At 44.5% G+C, this 24503-nt stretch overlaps 1 protein-coding gene across 1 annotated transcript in view; it reads left to right on the forward strand.

Moving 5' to 3' along the window:
• The window catches only part of C3_2H2orf80 (chromosome 3_2 C2orf80 homolog), a 330996-nt gene that overhangs the window by 19243 nt on the left and 287250 nt on the right, over nt 1–24503 (forward strand). The window contains exon 2 of the mRNA XM_085648844.1: nt 7267–7368. Coding sequence (XP_085504970.1) covers nt 7328–7368 — 41 coding nt within the window. The 5' untranslated portion in view covers nt 7267–7327. The remainder of the gene's footprint in view (nt 1–7266; nt 7369–24503) is intronic.

A 24503-nucleotide genomic window follows, 5' to 3' on the forward strand; every position in this document is an offset into this window, starting at 1 on the left:
CCAAGGGGTTGGGTAGCTCTCCCCACTTTCAGCTGGGGGGGACGCGTGTTAGACCTGTCAGCCCTTTGGGTGGTCCCTCCTCTTCATTATTTATTTTGTCCCACTTTTGCCTCAAACCCTGTTTGAATTTTTCCTTTTTGGGAACCACCAGACTTTTTAGTGTTGCTGCAGATTCAGGGAGCCATTTTAGCTACCCCTGAAACTTCTGTCTGAGGGCCTGGAGCACAAAATGGTGGCCACCTGTGACATCACCAGCATCCACTGGAACCTGCTAGCACCTTCCAGAACATTCCAGAACCCTGTGACAGTTGGAGGCGGTTTAGAATGTTGGGAAGCTAAGACAGAGAGTTGGCAGTTGGAGCTGGCAGTTGGCACCTGACTGGTGAAGAGTGAGCAGCAGAAACTTGAAGGAGGAAGGAGTGAAGCAGCAGGGGTGGAAACTTGTGCCTGGAGTGGGGTCCATAAACCCACCCTTGATACTAGTCCCTACTGACTGAGCCCAGCCTGGAGCCCTGTGTGGGAAGAAGCCAGAAAAAACCATCCTAAGGACCTGGACAGCAGGAACAGGCCTTAGAAACAGAGAACAACAAGATCCTGACCTGGAAACTGGTTTCCCTGGAGTCCGACGTCGAGTAGCCTGAGACCTGGAGCCCGAGGTGGAGAAGCGGCGCCGACTGGAAAGCGGACGTCGTACCCGGAGCCGCCAGAGGTCGAGAGAGAGGGCGCCGTCAGAGGTCGTGAGGAGTACCAGAGGTCGAGGAGGAAGTCACCCGAGGTCGAGTGAGCGGCGTCATCGGAGGAGTGAAGTCCGCCCTCCGGAGTCGTCGGAGACCGAGGTGAAGTGTAACGGAGGTCGGGAGTGAGGATCGCACTCCGGAGTCGCCGGAACCTGAGAGAATCGTGCCGGAGGTCGGGAGTGGAGGTCGCACTCCGGAGTCGCCGGAAACCTAAGGAGAGGAGCACCGGAGGTCGGGAGTGAGGATCGCACTCCGGAGCCGCCGGAAGTCGACATCGAGTCAAGGCCGGCCGACGTCATCGAAGTTGAGGTCGCTATCGGACCGGAGCCGCCCGAAGTCGACATCGAGTAAAGACTGCCCGACGCCATCGAATCGGAGGTCGAGATCGAGCCGAGGCCGCCGACATCGAACCGGAACCGCCTACCGGCGTCGTCAGGAACTGAAATTGTGCCGAGGCCGCCGACATCGAATCGGAACCGCCTCACGGCGTCGACACGACTCCAGCGGCGTCGGAGCATCAGAAAAAGGGCAGTAAGTGGAGTAGAGGGCGCCTAAGGCCCTGTGGAGACCTGAGAGACTGCTCTAAGGGGCTAGGGAGGTGCTGGAACCAACCTGACTGTGCCAGGGGTGAGCTGGGACTAATCTAGAGAAGTGGTGTGGAGGGAGAGAGCCAGGTCTCTGGTATTCCCCCCCCTTGATCTACCTCAGTTTAGGCCTCAGCCTTGTCCAAGCCAGGGAGTAGACACCCCCAAGCCTTCCACATCCCCACAAGCTGTGCCTGGGCCAAATCAGCCCTTAGGAATTCAAAAGTGAACTAATTCTATGAGTGTCACTGTCAGCTTTTAAGTATTTATTAGGGGCACTGTATTTATTGTATTTAACCTATTTATTGCTTCACTGTATTTATTGGTCCACAGTATTTATTGATGCACAATATTTATTGGTTACAGTATTTATTGCCTCAGAATATTTAATTGCCTGTATGTATTGCACTTTTATTAATGCCTTCAGTATTTATGATCACCCCTATTTATTGAATCATTAAGCCAGTATTTATTTGACCTGCACTATCCAAAAAGTTTGTATATTGTGATTGTTATTTATTTTATCCAATCAGCAACTAAGAGGAAAAGAAGATAAAGAAAGATATTTTCATAATTTTTACGGTGTAGAGTCGTTTTTGGAACGGATGCACGCATGGTTATTGTATGGGTATGTCGTATGCTTAGCACGGAGCCTGATTCCTGACCACTCGAGCCAAGCTACCACAGTGTGTCCGGAAGACCACCACCACCCTTTCAGTGTGGGAGTGTGGTTTTCCAACAGGCACACACTCAGAGACTGAATCCAGACCAATAAGGTAAGTATAAAAAATATATACTTATGTTTTATTTTGAGAACCAAGGAGGATTTGACACAGGTAAGTGAAATACACTCTCAAATAAAAGACTTTACAAGGAAATACAGTTGTGGTTGAATTTGCAAACGTTACAGGCTTGTTTTGGTTCGAAGAGCAGTTTAAATTACACAGTAAGGTTACTCTTGGATTACATCGAATACTCGGGGTGGTATGCCTAGATACCACACCGGGGATCTCACAATAGAAGGTAAGTAAGACTTCTTAAGATTTCCAGTGTAGTTACTTTTTCTCCATACAAAACATCAGTTCAACAACCTTTTTGGAACAAAACCCGTAACATTGATTCTTATGGCAGAAAAATGGTTATCGGTTTCACAGGTAAGTACTCGACTCATGAGTGAGAGTTTTGGGAGTTAGGACCAAGGTTCCCCAAAATCTAGGTAGGCACTCAAATTGCACCACCAGTGGCACTAGGACGGCCGGATGCAGAGTGCAGGGGCCCAATGTTATTCAATAGGGCTAAGGAGGCCTTCAATCAGGGACTGCTTACGAGCATGCCACTTGGTTTTGGGAGCAAAGCTCATGGGGTAGATATCAGCACTGCAGGGGCCAACAATCAGCACAGGAGCGACACCACCAGCTGCACAGGAGCGGCCGGGTGCAGTGTGCCAAGGCGACGTCGGGAGTCCTATGGATTTCAATGGAGATCTCCGGTTCGGTAAAGATGCTGCAGGCTCAGGCAGAGAGGCTTCCTGGAGGCGACCACCGGCTGGAGAGGTAAGTTGGGATCTTGGGGGATACCTGGACACCGTCGGTTGGGCCACCCAAAACATATTAATATAGTTTATAACTGCATAAAATCAATTATAAAAATATCAAATTTAATACATATACTGTTCCCACTACAATTTATACCAAACTATGCAAACTATTAAAATTAATATATAAAAAATGTAGTACTCGCACGTCACACAACACAAAAATAAAAAAACTGGTTAAACTTTACAATTCTCCCTCCAATAAATTCAACAGTAGTAAAAGCGTTGGATTGCGGATCAGTAATATTTACTGTACACATTCCAACCAGTGCAACAGTAGCAAAACTGTTGGAGTGCGAAGAGATAATTTTACTAATCCCACTCCAATCACTACAACAGTAGGGAAAGTGTTAAATTGTGGAGGGGTAAAATCTACTATTCCAACCCCAATGAGTGTAACAGTAGGGAACGTGTTGGATAGCGGAGGGATAAAATTTACTATTAACACTCCAGTCAATACAAAAGTAGAAAAAGTGTTGGATTGCGGAGGGGTAAAATTAACTATTCCCACTCCAAAAGGTGCAACAGTAGGGAAAGTGTTGGATAGAGGAGGGATAAAATGTACTATTCCCACTCCAGTCAGTAGAACAGTAGGGAAAGTGTTGAATTGCAAAGGGGTAAAATTTACTATTCCCACTCCAATAAGTGCAACAGTAGAGAAAGTGTTGTATAGTGGAGGGATACAATTTACTTTTCCCTCTCCAGTCAGTACAACAGTAGGGAGAGTGTTGGATTGCGGAGGGGTAAAATGTTCTATTCCCACTCCAATAAGTGCAGCAGTAGGGGAAATGTTGGATAGCGGAGGGGTGAAATTTACTATTCCCACTCCAATAAGTGCAACAGTAGGAAAAGTGTTGGATTGCAGAGGGGTTACATTTTCTATTCCCACTCCAATAAGTGCCACGTGGACTGGCTACCGGACAAACCCAAGATAGCCAGCTCCAGGATGGTCCTACCAAATTTAGTCATGTTTAGCATCAAACACCATGCTTTTTCAACCCTGACACTATTCTCATGTCGAGGGTGAGCTGGCATGCACCCAGGTGGCATCCTTAGAGGTTACCCACCGAGATACCAAGTTCCCTTGTGCCTTGGTGGGCCTTCTGAGCCATTTGCCGCCAAGACAGAAATTTGACCTCCTGCTGGTGAGTGCTATCACTCCCAGAGGACGTGAGACAAAAGGCCTGGGCGGGAAGGAAGTCACACCTCTGCCCTCCCAGGATGGCGAGTGAATAACCCATCAGGGCGGTGAGCCTCAAAGGCTTCACCAACTCTGATAAGTAAGTGACTTTTCTCCCTGTGGAGACAAAGGCCCCCTCCTGCCCCATGCACTAGAGCATACATGAAAGTAGCTATTCAGGAGGCGTACAACCCCCAAAGGCTAGCCACACCTCTAGGGTGGACTTGTGGCTCTGTACAGCTGAGGATGTCCTGTGCCATCTTAAAAACTTCTAAAAACTAGTGGGATTTGGATAGTTTGTTGATATAGACCACCTGGATGTGGGCACCTCAGAGGCGGATTAGCCGCAGTACTTTTAGGCAATTGGTTACCAGCCCTCACTCTCTTAAAAAAAAAAACCTAAATTCAGGATTTAAGGGGCACCCCGACTCCAGATCTGCTCTAAAGAAGAAGAGGACAAAGAGAAACTGTGTCAGCACAAGGCAGGACTCCACAAAGAAGAGGCATGAAGTACTACACCTGTGGCAGCCCCCTACACTCACCGGACTACGACTTGTCCATGACCAGAGACCGGTTCCAAAAGGAAGTCGAACCCCTCTGCAAGCCAAAGACTTCACCAGGACTGCCTTGGGCTAGGAGTACTGGTCCCCTGCAGTCGATAGGCACAAACTGCTCCTCCACGTTCTGCATAAGGGCTGACCACCAGGCTCTGTCTTGGACCATTCCGAAAGTAACTGGCCTTGTGCCTTCTGGGAGGAATAGTCCTGCACCTCACTGTGTCTCAGCCCTCTACAGTGTTCCCAGGACCTCTGGAAGAAGACTGACCCTGCTGTTCTTTTGCCGGGACCAAGGCTTGTTGGTGGTCAAGCTGACTGCTTCACTCGATGCCCTACGCGGAGGGCACCTTCTGCATCGTCTCCTCTCCAGTTCTGAGGCACAGTTGTCGAGTTCTTGCATCCCAAAGAAGGCATTGTTGGCGCGCCTGGTAAAGTCATCACTCGCAGCCCCGTTCAGCTCCATGGATAGCCAGGTACATCTATGCACCCCAGACGCCCGAGCTAGGTAGAGCTGTTCTGCCTGGCGATTCCTGGTCCAGGTACCCATCCAAGCTTCACCTCCAAGGGACTCCTCTGAACTCAACCTGCAAGCATCGTTTTGTCAAGTGCTGTTTTTGACAGCTCCTGCGGCTCCCGTTTAGCACCAAGTACAGCAAAGTCAGCTATGCACCCGGGTTCCCTTGGCATGGTAAAATTGTTCTGACTGTCGCTGCTTGGTCTGTGGACTGCAAGACCATAACTTCATGTGGGTTCTGTTGAACTCTCCCCACAAGTGACCAAGTGTAACCTGAGATTTTCCCCATTGACCGCAATGGTAAAGTTTGACAGCTCTGCCAAGTGTCGATTTCTTGAACACATTAAAATTGATAACTTTGGCTATCCGCCTTGTGTTGACTTCGTTTTGGTGTCTAAATTTATGTACAAATAAGCTCTATTTTAAAAAATTTGTGTCGGATTTCTTTCGAATCATGTCAATGACATTGTCACTGTTGGTACTGTAAAATGCTTTACACATGTTCCTCTAAGTCAGACTGTCTACTCTTTGCCACTCTACCTGGATTTAGAGAAGGATTACTAGTGTGAATCTGGAGTCCAGTTTTGGGTATCGTGCCAAAATTACATGGTGAGGCCTCCCAACCATACGACATAATAGTACCACCTTGCTACAGTTATTTTCCCCATTGCCATAGTATAAGAATTTCACAATGCCATGACGGTTTCTATATTGCTGACATACATGCAGCAACCTAACATGCTGGTCTGCGGTGCACCTCAAGACTGACTATCTGCATTTACACCCATCACTTCAGATGCACATACAGCTCTGTCAGTACACCTCCATCCTGACCTGCAGTACCCCATTCTAGACCACTCATTACTTCAAGTCAGTGTGAAAAATGGAAATTCGTGAATTTGATGCCAAAGAAAATGCATATCAGTTTTGCTCACTGATCCAAAATTTGTGATAACAATTTGTAAATCTACTAATTAAGATCCTTTGGCCTAAAGCAACCCAGTTACAGAATGGTACTGGGATAAATAAGGACAAGACTTAAGCAATCATAATTTTCAAATATATTCCAGGAAACACTTCCCCTTCAAATCATATAACATATGCAAAGTCTTGAAATGCTCTCCATTTGATCCTCTGTTGAATAAAGTAATTTCTTACTCCTGAACCATCTGCTCATTTAATAGGAACACATAATGGTTTCCATCTTTAATTTATGTTTTCTTGAATGTTATGATCATTCTCTACTCTCCTTTTCGCAAAATAAAATTGGCAAATTACAGCTATCTACCTTTCAAATTTCAGCTATTGTACAATTTCCTCTTGAGGAGGAAGACACTTCCCAGTCATTTGTCTAGGTCAATGTTTCCATTGAAAGCATTTAGCTTTTGACTATGAATGTGACCTCAAGAATACAAACTCTATTACTTTTACAGGAAGTGCTCCAACACTCCTTTATTCATCTTTATCCCACTTAGGGCCCAATTCTAATGTGGTTTGCAAAGCTTCCCGACTGAATCGGTTTGGAAATGGTTTCCGACCCACTCGAATCGGGAGAGTCCGACCGACCGAGTACGATACATCCGGATTCTTCCAGATATGATGTGGTTGGACTTCCTTTGACTTCAATGGGAGCATATGTTCTTAACCGCATCGTATTTGGACCCTTGGCTGGGAAGACACGGTCCTGATCCGATTTGGAAGGAGCAAATGCTGTTAGGAGGCCTTTCTAACCACATCATAATCGGGCCCTTAGAGTTGAACGCTGCTTCTGACTGCAGGTCTCCACAAAGTACGCATGCCACTCCTATTGTACACAAATTGTTACACAGAAATAAGTGTTTTCGGCATACCTAATTTTGGAAATAAATACTTGCAAGTATTGCTTCTCTTTGTACCTGGTATGAGAACGTCAGCTAAGTATAAATAATATTGATGTTCAGTAATATTTTCCTATTTGAAATGCTGTTATTGTTTTACTTCAGCTTTTTTTAAATATTGATGTTAATTCATATTTTCAAATTTGAAATACTGTTATTGTGTTACTTTTAGTTGCAAGCATTTGAGGTATGCATACCATACCATTTTCTTTTCGAATTTCAGAAAATAAATCAAGAAGCAGGAAGGACAGGGAAATAATTGCATCTGAAAGAATCTACCATTCATGGAAAGAAAACAACTTAAGAAAGAAATAAGAAAACTTCTGTAAGTAAGACGCAACCTATACTTTGTTTACAGCATGAGTCATTTTTAGAGCAATAATTGTGTTCTTCAAACATATAGCTGGTAAGTAGAGGTCTGTCATTCATGATATGGCAGGAGGAAGGAAGGAGGTTTAGAGGTTTCTTTCATAATATTTTTTAGGGTTTTCTAATGCAGTGTATGCATATTGCAAAGAGTGAATCTGCGAATTGAACAAGTATTTTTTTTATACACTCATGGGAATATAATTAAAGGAAGTGCCTCCAACCATCTGTTTATGTAAAATCAAGATAGCCAGCAACATTTAGCAATATTTATTGTGATGTTCTGCCATATCAATCTTCTAGTACAAGGAGCATAACAAAACGTGTTGTATGAAATTCATTTTTCTGCCATGTGTCCCTGGATTTTGTGCATTTGGACGGCTGATGTTTTGGATCTCTGATCAGTGAAGGACTACTGAAGAGCCACTTATGGTATGTGCCTTTCCCTAATCCATCGAACCTGTTTGGCAGTATTGATGGGCATAATCTGCTTTTTTTTAATATAAGTCAGCCATATGTGTGCACAAAGCACACAAACGGCATATGAGTGGAATATCACATGTTAGCTGTATCAAGAAATTTCTCTTACATCAGGATCAAAACCTATGATGAGCTGATAATCAACCATACCACATTGCAAACCAGGCCTCAGTGTTAAAAGGCAAAGTGAAACCGTTTTTGGCTTTAAAAAGGTACATTTTGCACTAGGTAAGTCATTTGTTATTATGTCATGTAAAAGTAAGGTACTCATATTTGAAACACATATGCTGAATCCACTTACATATTTAAAGATTTAAAAAGTACCACGTTGCATATGAGGCTGCAGACTACATTTATACAGTGTTAAAAGGTAGTTTCAAAAACTGTAGAAAAACCTTTCTTGATGTATATAACTAATCATTCAATCAACCAATCAATCATTCAGGGTTTTGTATAGCGGGGCTACTCACCCGTGAGGGTCTCAAGGCGCCGAGGGAGGGGGTCTGCTGGTCAGACTGGGTGGAGGATCATTCGAAGAGCCAGGTCTTGAGGTCCTTCCTGAATTGAATCTGTAATACAGATTGTATGAGGTGGAGGGGCAGGATGTCCTCAATTGCATGAGGTGGAGGGGCAGGATGTTCCAGGTCTTGGTGGCGAGGTAGGAGAACAACCTTCCTCCGGTTCTGGTCTTGTGGATCCTGGGGACCGAGCAAAGAGGGAGCTGGGAGGATCGGAGTTGTCTGGTGGGTATGTGGAATGTGAGACGGTGGTTCAGGTATGCTGGTCCTTCTTCTTGAAGAGCTTTATCGGCGTGAGTGAAGAGCTTGAAAATGATTCTCTTGTTGACTGGGAGCCAGTGCAGTTGTCGATGGTGTTGCATGATGTGACTGCGGCGGGGGATGTCGTGTACAAGTCTAGCTGCGGCGTTTTAGACGTTCTGTAGTTTCTCGTGCTGTTTCTGGGTGACGCAGGCGTAGAGTGCATTGCGGTAGGTGAGTCTGCTGGTCATGAGTGCATAGGTAACTGTCTTTCTGGATTCGTTTGGGATCCATCAGAATGACTTTCGAAGCATTTGAAGCCTGTAGAAGGAGGCTTACGAAACTGCATTGATTTGGTCGTTCATGGTGAGCGATTAGTCCAGTATGATGCCAAGGTTGCATGTGTGGTCCGTTGGGGTTGGGGGCGACCCCAGAGTGGCTGGCCACCAGTAGTCGTCCCAAGCTGAAGGGGTGGATCCCAGGATGAGTACTTTGGTCTTGTCCGAGTTGAGCTTGAGGCAGCTGTCTTTGAAAATACAAATTATTAGTCTGCATTCAATTTTATTTAGCATTTCACAAGAATGAACTTCTTGAAAGTTGTATTATTCTGCCTTTAAGTAAAGCAGATTGCAGCTGGAGGTTAGAAACCAGTGCCATGGCCGGACGCTGTGCAGAGTTTGTGTCGTACGTATTCTCATCCTGGGATAGTGTGACACTTTCAACATCTGAGACTTTCTGAGAACAAAGGCTTTCTCGACTCCACCCCTACTTCTGTTTGATAGACATCTTCACTCTTTTAAACTGTACTCATTCAAAAGCATGCACTGTATCAGTGCTTTCCATCTCACCAGCCAGCAGTTTGACACTGTACAATGAGCACCTCGTTCAGTTAGGACTTTTGGCATACTATTTGAGTCACTCTTGTCCTTTGATTGTCAGATTATGTCTGCCGGCAAGGCTGTCGATTAAACCTATTCAATCTTTAAAAAGTAGCTCCATTATTACAGACATCACAGTTCATTTTAGTGATACGTATGGTGATATTTTTTAGATTCATATAGTTATCTGGAATATGGGCAACTATAACTCATTATAACCTAAACAAATTACAAGCTGTACACAATTAGACACAGTGAACCCTCAGCTCTTAAAAAAATTACCATTTGTCTTATCATCAGAGGGCACTTGACTGGCCTCCATTTAAGGGACTGAGAAAATTTAAAGTTTTGTTTCTGATATGGTAATCAGGGCAGGGGCTTAGCCCCACTTATTTGAATGATCACTATCACTACCGTTTTGAGAACATACCAGGGAGTTGGGTTCAGTATCTGACACTATATTAGTTTCCGCTAGGTGGAGGTGCACCATATTTGGTTGCAGACTATTAAATGTAACTGGAATTGCCTTGTAGAATGCTGTGCACTCTAGCATTTGTTTCAGTTTTTTCAAGTGTAAGCTCAAGAATATATTTGGTGTCACTTCCTCTGATTTAACTGTTTTGATTGCTATTATTGTAATTGACTGACAGAGTTGTACTCTTTATTATTTGCATTTTTTGTTACAAAATTATAATATTTTGTATACACTTTGAAGATTGATTTCTTCTGGCATTTGTGCAATACAAATTAATTCATAAGAAGAGAAAGTGCGAAGGTAACATTCTTGACTAAAGTGAACTTCTAGGTTTTGCCTGAATATACTTCATTGCTGTTTAGCTATGGAGGTGTTAATACGGGAATATCTCCTGCCAGGGCCGGACTGGCCGTAGTGGGCACCAGGCGTTTCCCCGGTGGGCCGCCAGGGTAGGGGCCGGTTTTGTTACCGAGGGCAGGCAATTTCGCCCCCCTGTAACAAAATCGGCTGAAACCGGCCCTAGCAAACAGCTCGGCCATATACCCCCTGGCCCCCAGGGAGACCGTCCGAGCCGTTTGCCAGGGCCGGTTTTGGTTACCAGTCCGGCCCTGTCTCCTGCCTGGTGTAGAGTTGTTTTTGCCCGACTGCATCTATCAGGTACACTACCCAGAATTTTTTTTTGTTGGCTCTAGCCTCACACTAATCTAGTATGTGTACTGAGGTCTAGGCCTGTACTTTGACATGAGGGAGCACCAGGGACTTTCCTTTATGTGGTAGATGCACTAAGTATGCCCGCATTTCACTGCCAGTGGACTACTGTCCCTGTCAGGGGTTTAGCACACAATACATTGGTAACAGCATACAATGTTTTGTAAATACATAGTTGTGACCAGACCTTTTTGCCTGTGCCACTGGACTGGAGGCCAACTGGCCCGCTTTTGTTAAGCTCTACGTTTATCCAGATCCTAGCAATAATGTCCCAAGTGTAACCTGTGTGTGTTTGTGCATATGGCCCGTGTGGTACATATACTGTGTGTATGGGGAGACTGGCTGTCTGACTGGCACACTATCTCCAGGGAAATGAGGGCTGCAATCGTAGTCCATCATTTGTAAGAGGTGGATTTGGGAGATCAGGGAAGCGCGTATGTCCAGAGAATTCTTAAGTGAAGAAGAGAGTTACTTAGGATGTTTGTATTTGTCACTTGAAAGTGATACTTTGGTTTTATAGTGTTAATTGTCTTGGTCTGTGTACAGAGTAGAGTTTTTACGTTGTGAAAAACACTTTTTTGAGATCTGTAAATAAACATTCGCTGTACTGCAATGTGGGTAATTAAAATTTAAGAGCAAGTTAAGCTGCCTCTGGAGGTAGAGACCTCATTTTATGACATTGTTAGAAATTGGTTTTCTCGTTGGCTAGGGTATGTACTTAAACCAGGAAGAATGCACCATTCTAGTCAGAATAAGTGGATTACACGTCTAGAATAACCCCTGCTCACCCCTTTGGAAGCTTGGCACGAGCAGTCAGGTTTATCTCAGAGACAATGTGTAATGCATTTACACACAACAAACAATAATATAGTGAAAACACCACAAAAGGACACCACACCAGTTTTGAAAAATATCCAATATTTATCTCTGTAAAACAAGACCAAAATGGTAAAAATCCAAAATACAGTTATCAAAATACAAATAATGGAAACATAGGCTTTATAGTTAGTTCCTTGAAGTCGATAGCTCTGTCCGGCGCTATCACTGTGTCGTGAACAAAGAAATCCAACAGCGTCGCGGGCCAGCTACGGTGTCTGGGAGACCTGTAAAACAGTACCTTTAGAGTTGCAGGGTGTCGAACCTTGTAGTGAGCTCCAGGGGAGTGGCGTTGCCAGGCGTCGGTTCGAGAAGTCGTTGCAGCTGTCATTGGGCCCTTGAAGTCACACATGTTGCAGGTCGAACTCTGTGAGTTTGAAGTCAGGAGCGCCGCCATCAGTAGGCCTTGGGCGTTGAGGCAGCGGTTTGAAGTTGAGAAGTGCAATGTGCTGTGCTCTCAGATCCCCGTGCAGGCAGCAGCTCGGTGACAGTCGTCCAGCGGAATTGATTAGACCGTGTGGTGCGAAGTGGGAGCAGTGCTCGTTGTGGTGCTGACAGGTCACAGTGCAGGCAGCAGTGTCGTCATTGATGAAGCGCTGTCATCGGCAGACCCAAGGCTGCGGTGCGAGTTGGGGCAATGCGGTGTGCGGGACCCACAGGTTGTGGTGCAGGCAACGGTGTCGGTTGACAAACTAGAGTCGATGGCACTGGCGTTGGTGGGCCAAGGCTGTGGTGTGGGATGAGGCAGTGCATCATGTAACGTACGAGCAGTGCCACCAAACCACAAGTGCAGGCAGTGGCGTCAGTGTTAGCTTGTGGCAGTGGCATCAATGAGACCGGGGAAGTGGTGCGAAGCGGGATGGTACTCAGTGTTCTCCACGAGCAGTATCCACAGGTCATGGTGCAGGCAGTGTTGTCATCATTGCTGAAGCGCTGTCATCAGTAGACCCAAGGTTGCGGTGCGAGACAGGGCGATGCAGTGTGGGGGACCCACATGTTGTGGTGCAGGCAACAGCGTCAGTTAATGAACTGGAGTCGATGGCACTGGCGTCGGTGGGCCAAGGCAGCAGTGGAATGTGGCGGTCCATAGTGTAATTTACGAGCGGTCCCCCAAACCACGGTGGCAGCAGTGGCATTGATGTCAGCATGGAGTGGTGGCGGTGAGACGCTGCGATATGAAGCGGGACAGTGCTCTGTTGTCTCCACTAGCAGTGTCCAAAGGTCACGGTGCAGGCAGCAGCGTTAGTAAAGGCGTGGCAATGTTGTCAGGGATACCAGGGTGGCGGTGTGAAACGAAGCAGTGTGGAGTGCGGTGCCCACAGGTCATGGTGCAAGCAGCGGCTCGGTGGTGGCATCGTACGGATTCGTCGGTGAGACCAGGGTTATAGTGCAAGGTGCCGTGGTGCCCTTTCCGGTGCCTTCTGGTCATGGAGCCAGCAGCTGCGTAGTTTAACTTTCTCCTCTGTGGCAGCTGAAACCTCCAGTTCCAGAAGCCAGCACCCAGAAGATGTTGAAGTCTTTGATTTCCCTGAGACTTCCAACAGGAGGTAAGCTCTACATCAAGCGCTTAGAGATACTTAGTATGCAGAATGAACAATCCAGTCCTTTCCCTTCCCCAGACAGATGCAGCACCTGCAGACCAACACAGCAAAGCAGCAACAGCAAAGGGGCAGTATTCCTCCTGGTTCCTTAGTCCAGCAGTAAAGATCTGGGGTCAGGGGCCCCAATATTTATACCACATTTTCCTTTGAAGTTGGTACAAACAAAGTTCCTCTGGCACCCATAAACCAGTTCTGCCTGGCTCAGGCCAGGTTCACTACAGGAGGGGGAGACAGCTTTATGGAAGGCAGCCACAGTCCATTCAGTTGCAACTCCTCCCACTACTCTAAATGCAGCCAGGCCTTTTCAGCCAGGCTATAATTCACCCATGAAAGGCAGGAAACACCTCAATACCCCCCTTGTGTCTGTCTAGTGTGAATGCACATCCCCACCTCCTTTCACTCCAAACCCAGACATGAATGGACAAATGGCAGATCCACACAGGATGGTTAAGCAAGAAAATGCACACTTTCTAAAAGTAGCATTTTCAAACACACAATATAAAAATCATGGTTACTAAAAGATGTATTTTTCAATTCCGAGTTTGGGAAGCCTTAACTCCTTTTCCCTATCTTGTCGCAATGGAAAGTTACGCCTGTAAAATGTTACAGTGCAGCTCTTTCGCTATCAGGACATGTAAAAGACACCAGTAAATGTCCTGCCTTTCACATATACTGCATGCTGCCCATGGGGCTACTTTGGGACTACCTGAGGAGTGTAAGAAAAGGGAAGCTTTGGGCTTGGCAAGAAGGTGCACTTGCCAGGTCGACATGGCAGTAAAAACTGTGCGCAGACATTGCAGTGGGACATCTGAGACACCATTGAAAGGCTATCTGTGTGGGTGGCACAACCAGTGCTGCAAGCCCACTAGTAGCATTTGATTTACAGACCCTGGGAACACATAGTGCACTGTACTAGGAACGTACGAGTAAATCAAATATCCCAATCATGGATAACCAATCATAACACAATTTGCATGGAGAGCATATGTACTTTAGCACTGAATAGCAGTGGTAAAGTGCCCAGAGTCCTAAAACCAATGAAAGATAGGTCAAAACCAGGAGGTCAAAAAGCAAAAATTGTGGGAGTGAACCCGCTGAAAAAGTCAAGCCTAACAGTCGTGCTGAAAGTAAAAATTGGTCATGTCCACTTAATGTCTAAATCCCTGGAAATGCTTCCTCCTTCAGATGAAGTACCGTCTACTAACCCCACCTCTTGTGTTCCAAGCCTAGCCAGTAAGCCAATCCTTATAGTGCCATGCACTCCACTAACGACACACTTATCTGGATCAAGCACATTCCACTTATCCTCATCAGAATGTCATTTTGAAATCTGGCCCCATCCCGGAGCCACAACTTCGCTGTTACAATGCCTCTGTTTGTGATCAATACCGGCAGCAATACCAACGACCTCACACAACAACAGATAATATACTCTTATTTGTGCATGTTGTAATCAACATTTTTAATGTTCAAACTAATCCCAACAATGCCAAGAGCTCACATCTTTACAGGCAGTATACTCCCATTAGGGCATGGAGTAAGCAATAGCTGATTGATTTACGAGAACTGATATTTTCGATATTTTTTACAACATAAACCAGATCCACAGAGATCTCCTCGAGCAGCTGAAATCAGAGATGACCACTCTTTAGGTTCATGACATTTGCCAATCTGCACTAGTTCAGAGGTTTTCATGGAGCTCTGTTGTTACTCTGAGAGCATGAGGCACCAATCATGATTACTTGAACAGAGCTCACTCCTCGCCCTTGCCTGTGGCACCGTCCGTTGAATAATACAAACCAGATATTAAATCACTCATTAAAAAGTTTGCTTATGTTTCGAAACCCTGGAAAGGGGCTAATGGGTCATCATTACAAAAAGCATCCTGTAAGCCCCCCTTATGATAGGGTGCATTGTATGTGTAAGGTAGGACATGCTCTGATGTGTGTAGCATGTCCTGGTAGTGAATTACACCCAATTTCGTTTTTCACGACTGTAAGGCTACCTGTTCTCCCTTGGCCACAATGGGAGGTCTGGGCTATTACATCGTATAATCCTAACTGACCCACAGAACATGGTAGAAAAACGAATTTAGTATGCCTGAGCTCAGAATATTAAAATACATCTTTTAGTGAAGGTTATTTTTATATTCTGTGTTTGAAACTACCAATTTTAGAGTATAGGTACTTTCTTGCCTAAGCCTTCCAGTATGCTCTGCTATTATGTGTATTGGCTGTCTGGTTTTGGAGGGACAGGGCAGGCTGAGTCAGACCTGGGTTGAATAGAGAGATCTGCCTTGGAGTGAGGGGAGGGGTAGCTCCTGCACTTGAATAGGGCTGTGCCTGGCAAGCTGAATGCTGGCTCCACCTCCCACTGTGCGTCTGAAGGCAGACCCCCTCTTTCTGAAAGGAAGGATGCAGCCTGGTTAACAAAGTGCTCCTGGGCTGGGCAGAACTGGTTCTGGCTGGGTTCAGAGACTTGTGACTCCTAAGAACAAAGACTTTGGGGGTATAAATATTTGTGCCCAAACCCCTACAATTTGTATTGCTCCTGGACAACAAGAAGAACCTCTGTCCGTGTAACTACAGGAATCTGCAGGAGAAGGACTGTCCTTGTGCTTGTGTGCTGCTTCTTGGACTGGCCTGGATGGTTACTACTGAACTGGGAAGGAGAGGAAAAGGACTTTGAAGGAACTTTTATTTTGTGGCTACAGCAATCACCCAAGGACTAGAAGAGAGCTAGCCTCCTGCAGGAGTCTCAGGCACATCAGACTCCACCACCAGCCTCCTGTGTCCTCCCAGCGAGGATTGCTATCTGCAGGTGAGGCTCCTGTGAGTTCCAGGGCCTCTAGCTATACTGCTGAGAAAAGAGTGCTGAAAATCGTCGCTAACCCCCGTTAGCGGGCCGCTGCAGCTGGTGAGCGTGAGAAAAATCGTCGCTCGGCTGCTGCCGAGCGCTCGCTACCGGAGATCGTCGCATCACCTGTCAGCGGGCCTGAAAGCGCTCGCTAACCCCGAAGATTATCAAATCACCCATCAGCGGACCTGAAAACGCCCGCTATCCTGAACATTATCGCCTCACCCATCAGCGGGCCTGAAAACGCCCGCTATCCCGAAGATCGTCGCAGAGCCTGTCAGCGAGTCCCAAAACACCCTCTATCCCGAAGATCGTCGCAGAGCCTGTCAGCGGGTCTGAAAACACTCGCTAACCCAAGTATTTGAATCGCCAGGCGGCAGGCCTGAAAGCGCTCGCTAATTCCAAGGATTGTCGCATTGTTTGTTAGTGTGCCCCAAAGCGCTCGCTAACCCCGAAGTATCGCACCAAGCTCATCACAGCGCGGACGCCAAGTGTTCGCCATTTTCCCCGCATCGCATCAGGATCGTCGCTCCCTTGCGGAGCGCCATTTTCTTCTGTCGCAGCAAGATCGCACACGCCACAGGCTCGGTGCTTCATCCTCCCTTAGCGGCAAGGATTTTATCGCATCACCGGCTTAGCGTGAAGAAGTTTGTCTCTTTGTCCTGCCCGCAACCCAGCACATCATCCTCCCTTGCGGTAAGGATTCAACGCATCGCTGGTTAGCGTAAGGAAATTTATCGCTACAACTCCTTAGCGACATTTTTTTTGCTTTGCTACAGAATCCAGATACCTTGTGAGTAAAAGGGTCGCAGAGACCCCTGCATTGAACTGAACATCATTTTGTGCACCTTGAACTATTTTTGCAGCATTTTTAAAGTAACCATATTTTTCTAGTATTGTGGATTTTTACTGTTATTGGTCTTGTGATTAAGTCTATATAAATATACCTATTTTTTATAACTACTTGAGTGGTGTCCATTTGTAGTGTTCCTCATTGTATTACTGTGTATGGTCATAAATGCTTCACACACTGCCTCTGAGATAGGCCTAGCTGCTCGTGCTACGTTACCACAGGGTTGAGCAGGGGTTATCAAAGGGTGTAGGCTGCTTACTCTGACTTAGGAAGAAGGGTCCCTACTTGGACAGTGGCCAGCCATTGCCAACTAGAGACCCCCATTTCTAACAGGTAGTAAGTGCTATAGAGTGCATTTACAATACAATATGTAATGCACACTAAACCTAATTCTGTAACACTCCACAATCAGACAGTCGATTGTAGTTCAAACGGCCCCAATAATTTCCTTTTACTGCTTGACCATTCACTCACATAAGGTTTACTTTTAAAACGCTATTAAGTAACTTTACCTCATTCACTATCTTGTCTGTAAATATTTATTGGCTGATTATTCAGAACCTGACTTCCTAACTCCTCATAGGTGTTCCCTACAGCTGGGGACATATTGCATCTAACTGCTCTTCACTTCCTTCTTCGATTTAAGGGTGCCAGGGTATTGTGACAATCCCATTGTGTTGTTTACCCCAATATGTTTGTGATTCACACATAGTAGATTTGTCGATCCCCAAAAGGAAACTGAGGCCTGTTTGGACACAACAAAAACAAACTTGTGCCTCTCACCCCTCCCACTGATATATTCTAGGGTGGAATGTTGGTGTTGGGAGTCAGACAAACCTGTCATTTGCATTGACACACAAACAAGGTGGTTGGCCGTGGGCTGATCATGCTGAGGATAAAACTGCTCTGTACCCGGATGATATCCTTTTCTTTCTTGCATGCCCGCATCTGTTGGGATGCTGAGTACTGGAGATCCTGTCTCTTTATGAACAGGTCTCTGGGCTTCGAGTAAACCGGAGCAAGTCTCTTCTGGTTCCAATCTGTGTGGACCACCTTACGGTGGACTGGCAAGAGTCCATTCCCATTCGGAGGCTGTGTTTCCAATATCTTGGCTTTTATATCTCCACAGGCCCGGACCTAGCGTGGCGCCTCAACCTCTTTCCACTCATCCGCAACATGATGTGCAACTTTCAGAAGTAGTAGCAACTTCCGCTCAGCGTGCTGGGGCGAGTAGCCTTATTTAAGATCATGATCCTCTCTTGGTTCCTCTACACCCTCCAGCACTTTCCATATGATATCACGTATAGCTGGTTTGGTAAGATCAATGCAGCAATTTGCAACTTCCTTTGGGCGAATCACCCTCCTCTCATAGCGTTTGGTAGGGGCAGGCAGTCGACATATGAGGGCGGTTTTGAAATGGATGATGTCCGGCTATATTATTGGGCTTCTCAACTGGCTGTCATTAATGACTGGTTAATTGGGAGTTGAGAGAATGGCCTATTGATTGAAACTCAATTGCTTGGGCCAAGATGCTACTACGAGTGAGGATGCGTCCACATGCTGTTCTGTTGTTGGTGTATGCAACAATTACTTATGCACTAAACCTGAAAGGGTCTGTTTCTTAAGTTCTGTTTACAAATTTAAAAACCAATAAAATTGTGTTATGAAAAAATCAATAGGCATTTAAGGATGGATTGTTATTTCTCTCTCTTAAAGCCTACAGATGGGTATTTTGTTACACGAGATATCAAATTATCTTCGTAAGGAAAGATTTTGATGTTGGTTACTGCTTCTGACAAAACCCACAGAGAGAGAATTTTTTCTTAGGTGTCTGCTAGATTATTGTAATAAAAAAAATCATCAAATGATGCAGACATTAATATATAAACATACATCCATATAGATAGGGAGAGGGCCTTAAGTTCTGCTATTGGTCTGTTTCAGTGTCATTTATACCATGCATCCATACATGACAGCGAACTGAATGGGCTAATAGTCCAATCTGCAGCAGTCGTTGTCTCTTGTTCCCAGTGAATGATGGAATTTTTGGGATTTCATGTCTACATCGACTTGAAAATAAGCATGTTTCATTATCAGGGCTGGCCTTTAGTTTTGAACTTTCTGCTTTGATAGTTCACCTTTCATTTCTTTGCCTCTACTCTTTTAATGTTAATGCTCTCCAGGCTTCTTTTTTAAATTTTTTTTTATTTTAGTGACGAGTATACAGATAGTATTAAACGACAAATTTCAGGTTACTTATATCTTTACATTTGCTATATAATTCCTCATCAAATATACATCAATCAACTCCATCTCGGTCTGCATTTCTGCGTATTTCTAATTCCACCATTGGGGACACACAAATGTCTCCATGATACACATTCCATTTGGACCATTTCATGTCCCATTTTCTGGGGTAACCCCTGGCTACAAATACCTCCATCCCCGCCATCATTCACCTATCTAATTCTTCTGCCCATATGGTAGTGGAGGGCAGATTGACCCCTCCCCATCCTCTTGCCAGTTCCCACTTAGCCATTGTGTATCCTAGTGTCGCTAGTTGTTGTTCAGTGTCAGTGAGTTCAGTTGTGGTGTCAGGACCGCTCTCCAGGCTTCTTGCATACTATTCCTTTCATCTGCATCACATTCCACGTGGCTACTTCATCTAAAATAGGAGATTATATTGGAATATCTGTGGTGTATCATTGTTTTACCATTCCAAGATGGTCAACACATTGGTTCTATTGGTGACAGTCATGCTTGTACTTAAAAACTGTAGAAAACTTATAATACCTTTTCAAGATGGAGACCTGCTGCAATTTCTAGTTTTCTTATTGCAAACATATGCCTGTCATGTTTTCTTTTTATACTTGTATTCTTTTAATTAACTTGCATATGTTATTGAGTTTGTGTGTGTTTTGATGTAGTTAGGTCAGAGGGTGAATGGAAGGATGAGTCAAAGGAATGATGAATAGATGACTTATTGAGTGCTATCAGTGACACAAGGCACTTCTCTTACTAAGCCAGTCCTATTGGCATGGCCAATGCTTGTTGAAATGGGGCAGCTTGAACCTGGTGCCTGAGAGTAGTTGTCTTCCCTGGCACTTTGGCCTCTACTGTTCCAATTTGAACAGGCTCAAGATCGATCTGTGTATGGCTCGGTTCAGACTAAGGTGGCACGCTCTGTAAAGTAACAATGGAGTGGAATGCTGCCAAGAGTAATTGCTAGTGGCTGAGATTAATTCAAGGATCCCGTTGATTACTTTTTTGTATACTTCAGTGTGACACCCTAAGTGGGACTTCTGTGCCTAGATGTGGGTCCCATGCACACTGCACCTCTGGAACCAAGCTATACCCAACCGATGAACGCTAATAAGGGTGAAACCGGGCTTGGGTTGCTTGTGATCTTGTTCAGGGAAGACCTAGCCTGGCAGTTCGGACTGGACTGTTTCAATTGGAGCAGGGTAAAACCGATTTGCACAGGACTGGGTCCAAACTGAGGTGGTATAATGTGCAACATAACAATGGACGGGGATGAGTTATAGCAGCGGCTGAGATAAATTCAAGTATTTAATCTATCACTTTTTTCTATACTTCTGTGAGACGAGCCATACATGAGCAGTCTTCTTGTTTTTATTTTGCATTCTGGTGCTTGAGTTCTGCTTTTTGTAATAATGATTCAATTATAAATGCAGGGCTAGAAGTACATGAACGCAAAGGAAAATTATTGGGTCCACATAAGCTACTCACAGCTCATATTTTAGAAAAGGGGGAGGTGCATTATCAGCTGCTCTATCTAATGCATTGGTGTGGCTTGTTTAAAGGGATTTTAAGCTGTTTGTGCGTAGATACTTTATTAAGAATGGTCTGCTTTGTACAAGTCAGTAGACTCACTAAAAAGACATACGGGGAAGCATAATACATGCACAGCTCACACAGAGGCACACGTGCACACCTAGCTGCAAATGGTCCCATTTTATTTGTGACAAATTCAGTTAGGCCTGAGCTTTTGACCAGGTACATTGGCATGATGGAACTTTTAAGCTATCTAAAATGAAAGTGATGGCTTCCTTGAAGACCCATCAGACTAATCCCAAATAAACACCAACATCTAACTAACCACTAACCTACACAGAGTGAAATACTACCCACCTTAAAGTGCTCCAACGCCTCGCTGGGGGTAGCAAGCGCTATATAAATGCAAATACAATACAGTGCATCCTAGTTGAGACTGCAATAAGTTACCTTCTGGAAACTCCCAGCGTGAGGTTTGTTAAAATAGTTATTCTAGTTGACACTGCTGACTGCATCCAGACATGTAACTATAGTAATATTACAGCACCTTTACAAAGCATCAGCAATCAGCGCTTATATTTGCTCCCTAGTGCCTATGTTCCAATCCTGGATTGTCCCTCGAGCCAAGAGTAGGCAGCAGACTCTGCCGATCTGTGTGTGTTTTATTTGTCCTTCACAACATACCAGTGTGCACAAGGGAGTACCATGAAACATTCACCCTTATTAAAGTAATATTACCGCATTCTTTCCCAGCCCATAGGGCCTAATATAGCACCTACCAGCATCTGAGTTGCGATTGAATGCAAACTGTTGCGAAGATTCAATGTTGTAAGATATATAGCACCTTAAATTATAATACCCAAATAAATGAATATTAAAAAAAAAAAAAAAAAAACTAAATAGTAATATTTCTCAAAAAGATACAATCCTGAAAATTAAATCCTGGAATGTCTATAAAACGAAAAGAAACAGATATATGAATAAAGGCATATAACAGTGTGACAATAGAGAGCATTATGTAGTTCCTCCCTCTGTCAAGTAAAAAGTAAAGCATTTGAAATACATATAAACCATACAGTGATTCACAGATTCTATTTCAGCCGGAAAGTATCTATGCAAAACAGATATGAAATACAAACAAAACGCACAATTAACACATAATGCTGTGCAAATGCAAAAACATTGTTCTCCTTCCAAAAAACTGATTTTACTTTAAAAACTGCCCTTAGCCCAACCACCGGAAGATCCAGGTTGCCCAAAGCCAACAAGAACCCAAAGTATGGGAAAAGCATCTCTTTGCTGTATAATAGAAGAACAGAGTTTTCAGCAAACAAAGTAAATCCAGTCCAACACACAGCTTTTGCAAGATGCAACTAAAATGTCTGCCGTGTATGTGTGTGATTCAGCGCTGGGCCAATCCTCTTACCATTATTATCCAATGGGCCTTTTTTGCCGACTGAGAGGTAAAGGGAGTTAGCATTTAATCAAACAATCTCATTAACAGTGTAACCCATTTGACTACACAATAAGAACTAGGAATCAGTGACTATAGTTCAGGTTCATTACAAGTTAGCAGTCAGGTTAAGGTAAATAAATCACAATATCATGCTGTAAAGATGCAGAATAACAACTGGATAACCCAACCTCCTAAAGAAGTTTAGGTGTACCAGACTAAGGCAGACAAGAAGTTCAGTCACAGCAATACAAAAGATCAATAACTGAATTTGATGCTCAGAGAAGAGTTTCTGAATCTCTTCCATACATGGGTAAAATCTAAAATCATCTAAATTTAAAGTCCAAACTGATAGTTTAAAATCTAAAGGAATCTCAAAATCAGGGTAATGCAGAAAAATATGAAAATACGGGAAAGTGTGGGAAGGTGCAAGAAGGTATTAGCATTTCAGAAGCTCTGTCAAGAGTCTTCTTGGGACAGAGAAATGAGAATAAGTGTTAGCCTAAGCTAAACTCTGCAAGAGTCAGAGTGATAGCATAGGGGTCTACCCCTCTCAAAGTCCAAAAGAAAGTGACCTATCTTCAGACAGTGTGCACACTAGTTATTATGGCAAACGTCTCCAAAGCAACCCCCTCTGTTCACATCATCAGGGCCGGGGCGGGGCTTGGTCACTAAGATTGGGGGGTTGTGAGCTTCATTTTTCCCAACAATCATGCTGGCACATCATGGTAAAATACATTATATGAGAAGCAGGGCATGAGGGGCCTTATGGAGAGGTGCAGATTTTTAGAGTTTCTTAAAAGACAATATGTTGTAACATAACCAACAAGTTTAAGAACTTCAAAAGAGAGAGGAGAGAGTGTGTGTATGTTTTTGTCTGTTTGCATGTGAAAATCCTAGGTAAAAGCCGACATCCACATCAACATACCGGACTGAAAGCACCTGTACCCAACTATGTTCTAGAGAATGCATTTATTTGGGGGGTGTAACAACACAAACACCCCTCATTAAGCTATGCCCCTGCATCAGGGGCTCCCTTGTTCTTTCCAACCTCACTTGTGACTTGCAACATTCACCAAATATCCCAGGCCAACATGGGAACAGTATTGTCCTTGGTTACCTGTGAGCCTCTGCAATATTAATAAATGGAAACTTTCAGTTGATACTCTGGCGCTTCATGTTCCATGTCAAGGTTCTCTTCTCAGGTTCTCTCTATTGCTAGTACAGTTACATCTATTCTCAAACTAACAAACCATGTGAATGTACCTGCCAGGAAAAGGCACACAAGCAGAAAATGGAAAACAACATTACATGTAAAAAGAAATACGGGCCTAGTTATGGCAAGCTAACGTATTAAGTCAATGGTGCACATTCAATATACGTGTGCACATTCAACCACCAATGAATAGAAGTGTCAGTATATTAAATTCATGTTACACGTTGCATACAGATGAAATAACTTGAGTGCATGTATATAAATGTAACTGAGAACTACATTATGAATGCATATCTGAAACATTAGTGCACACATTACATAAATGCTTTTTGTTTCTAAAGTAAAAACATTTTAATAGTTTGAGGATAGTTTTACTCCATCATCTAAACAATAAATGTCGTTTAATACAGTTAAGCCACACAAAGTATGTATGAGTCTCCAAACCTACAGGGAAAATGCACTTTAATAGTGATGTCAAGTGCAGCATTTTGCTTTAATATTGTTAGGGGACACAGAGTTCATGAGCATAGTGGGCGTATATATTGTATATTTGTGATGTGTAAGGGTGTAGCCACAATAAGATGCTTCATGTGCATTACTCCACTTGCCTATGAGCACTGCAGGTGACAAAATACAGCTTTTAACCTACCTGCTCTTAACCATTGAGTTCCTTGGAGTTGCTCCTCTGTTACTCTTAGGTGGATTTTATAAAGCCTTTTTACCTGGTTTCTATAACCAGTTCATTCCTACGGGTTTCTCCTCTGTCACTCTACATTGAAATTTATAGATACTAAGGGGCCGAAAACGATGTGGTCTGAAAAGGCTCCGACAGTCGGTTGGAGCCCTTCAAACTGCATCGTAATCGGCTGGTCGGATTCTTTTCCGAGCGACCCATTTTGATGTGGTCGGTCAGAAGGAAATCCAAAACGTATTTCTGAATGGCCTCCGATGGGCTCAGAGAGCCCGTCCCCATTCGGAAAGCATTCAGTAATCCCTTGGCCGGCACTTTCCGGCCGAGGGATTACGATGGCAGACTCCCACAGCCTTTCTGTGCCGGCCTTTCCAACACAGAAAGGATTTGGGAATCTGATAGTGGGGGCCCCCAGCAGAGCCCCGATGGGTGAAAGGCTGCTGAATGGCGGCCT

This window comes from Triturus cristatus, chromosome 3_2 (assembly GCF_964204655.1).
Source record: "Triturus cristatus chromosome 3_2, aTriCri1.1, whole genome shotgun sequence".
NCBI lineage: Eukaryota > Metazoa > Chordata > Amphibia > Caudata > Salamandridae > Triturus > Triturus cristatus.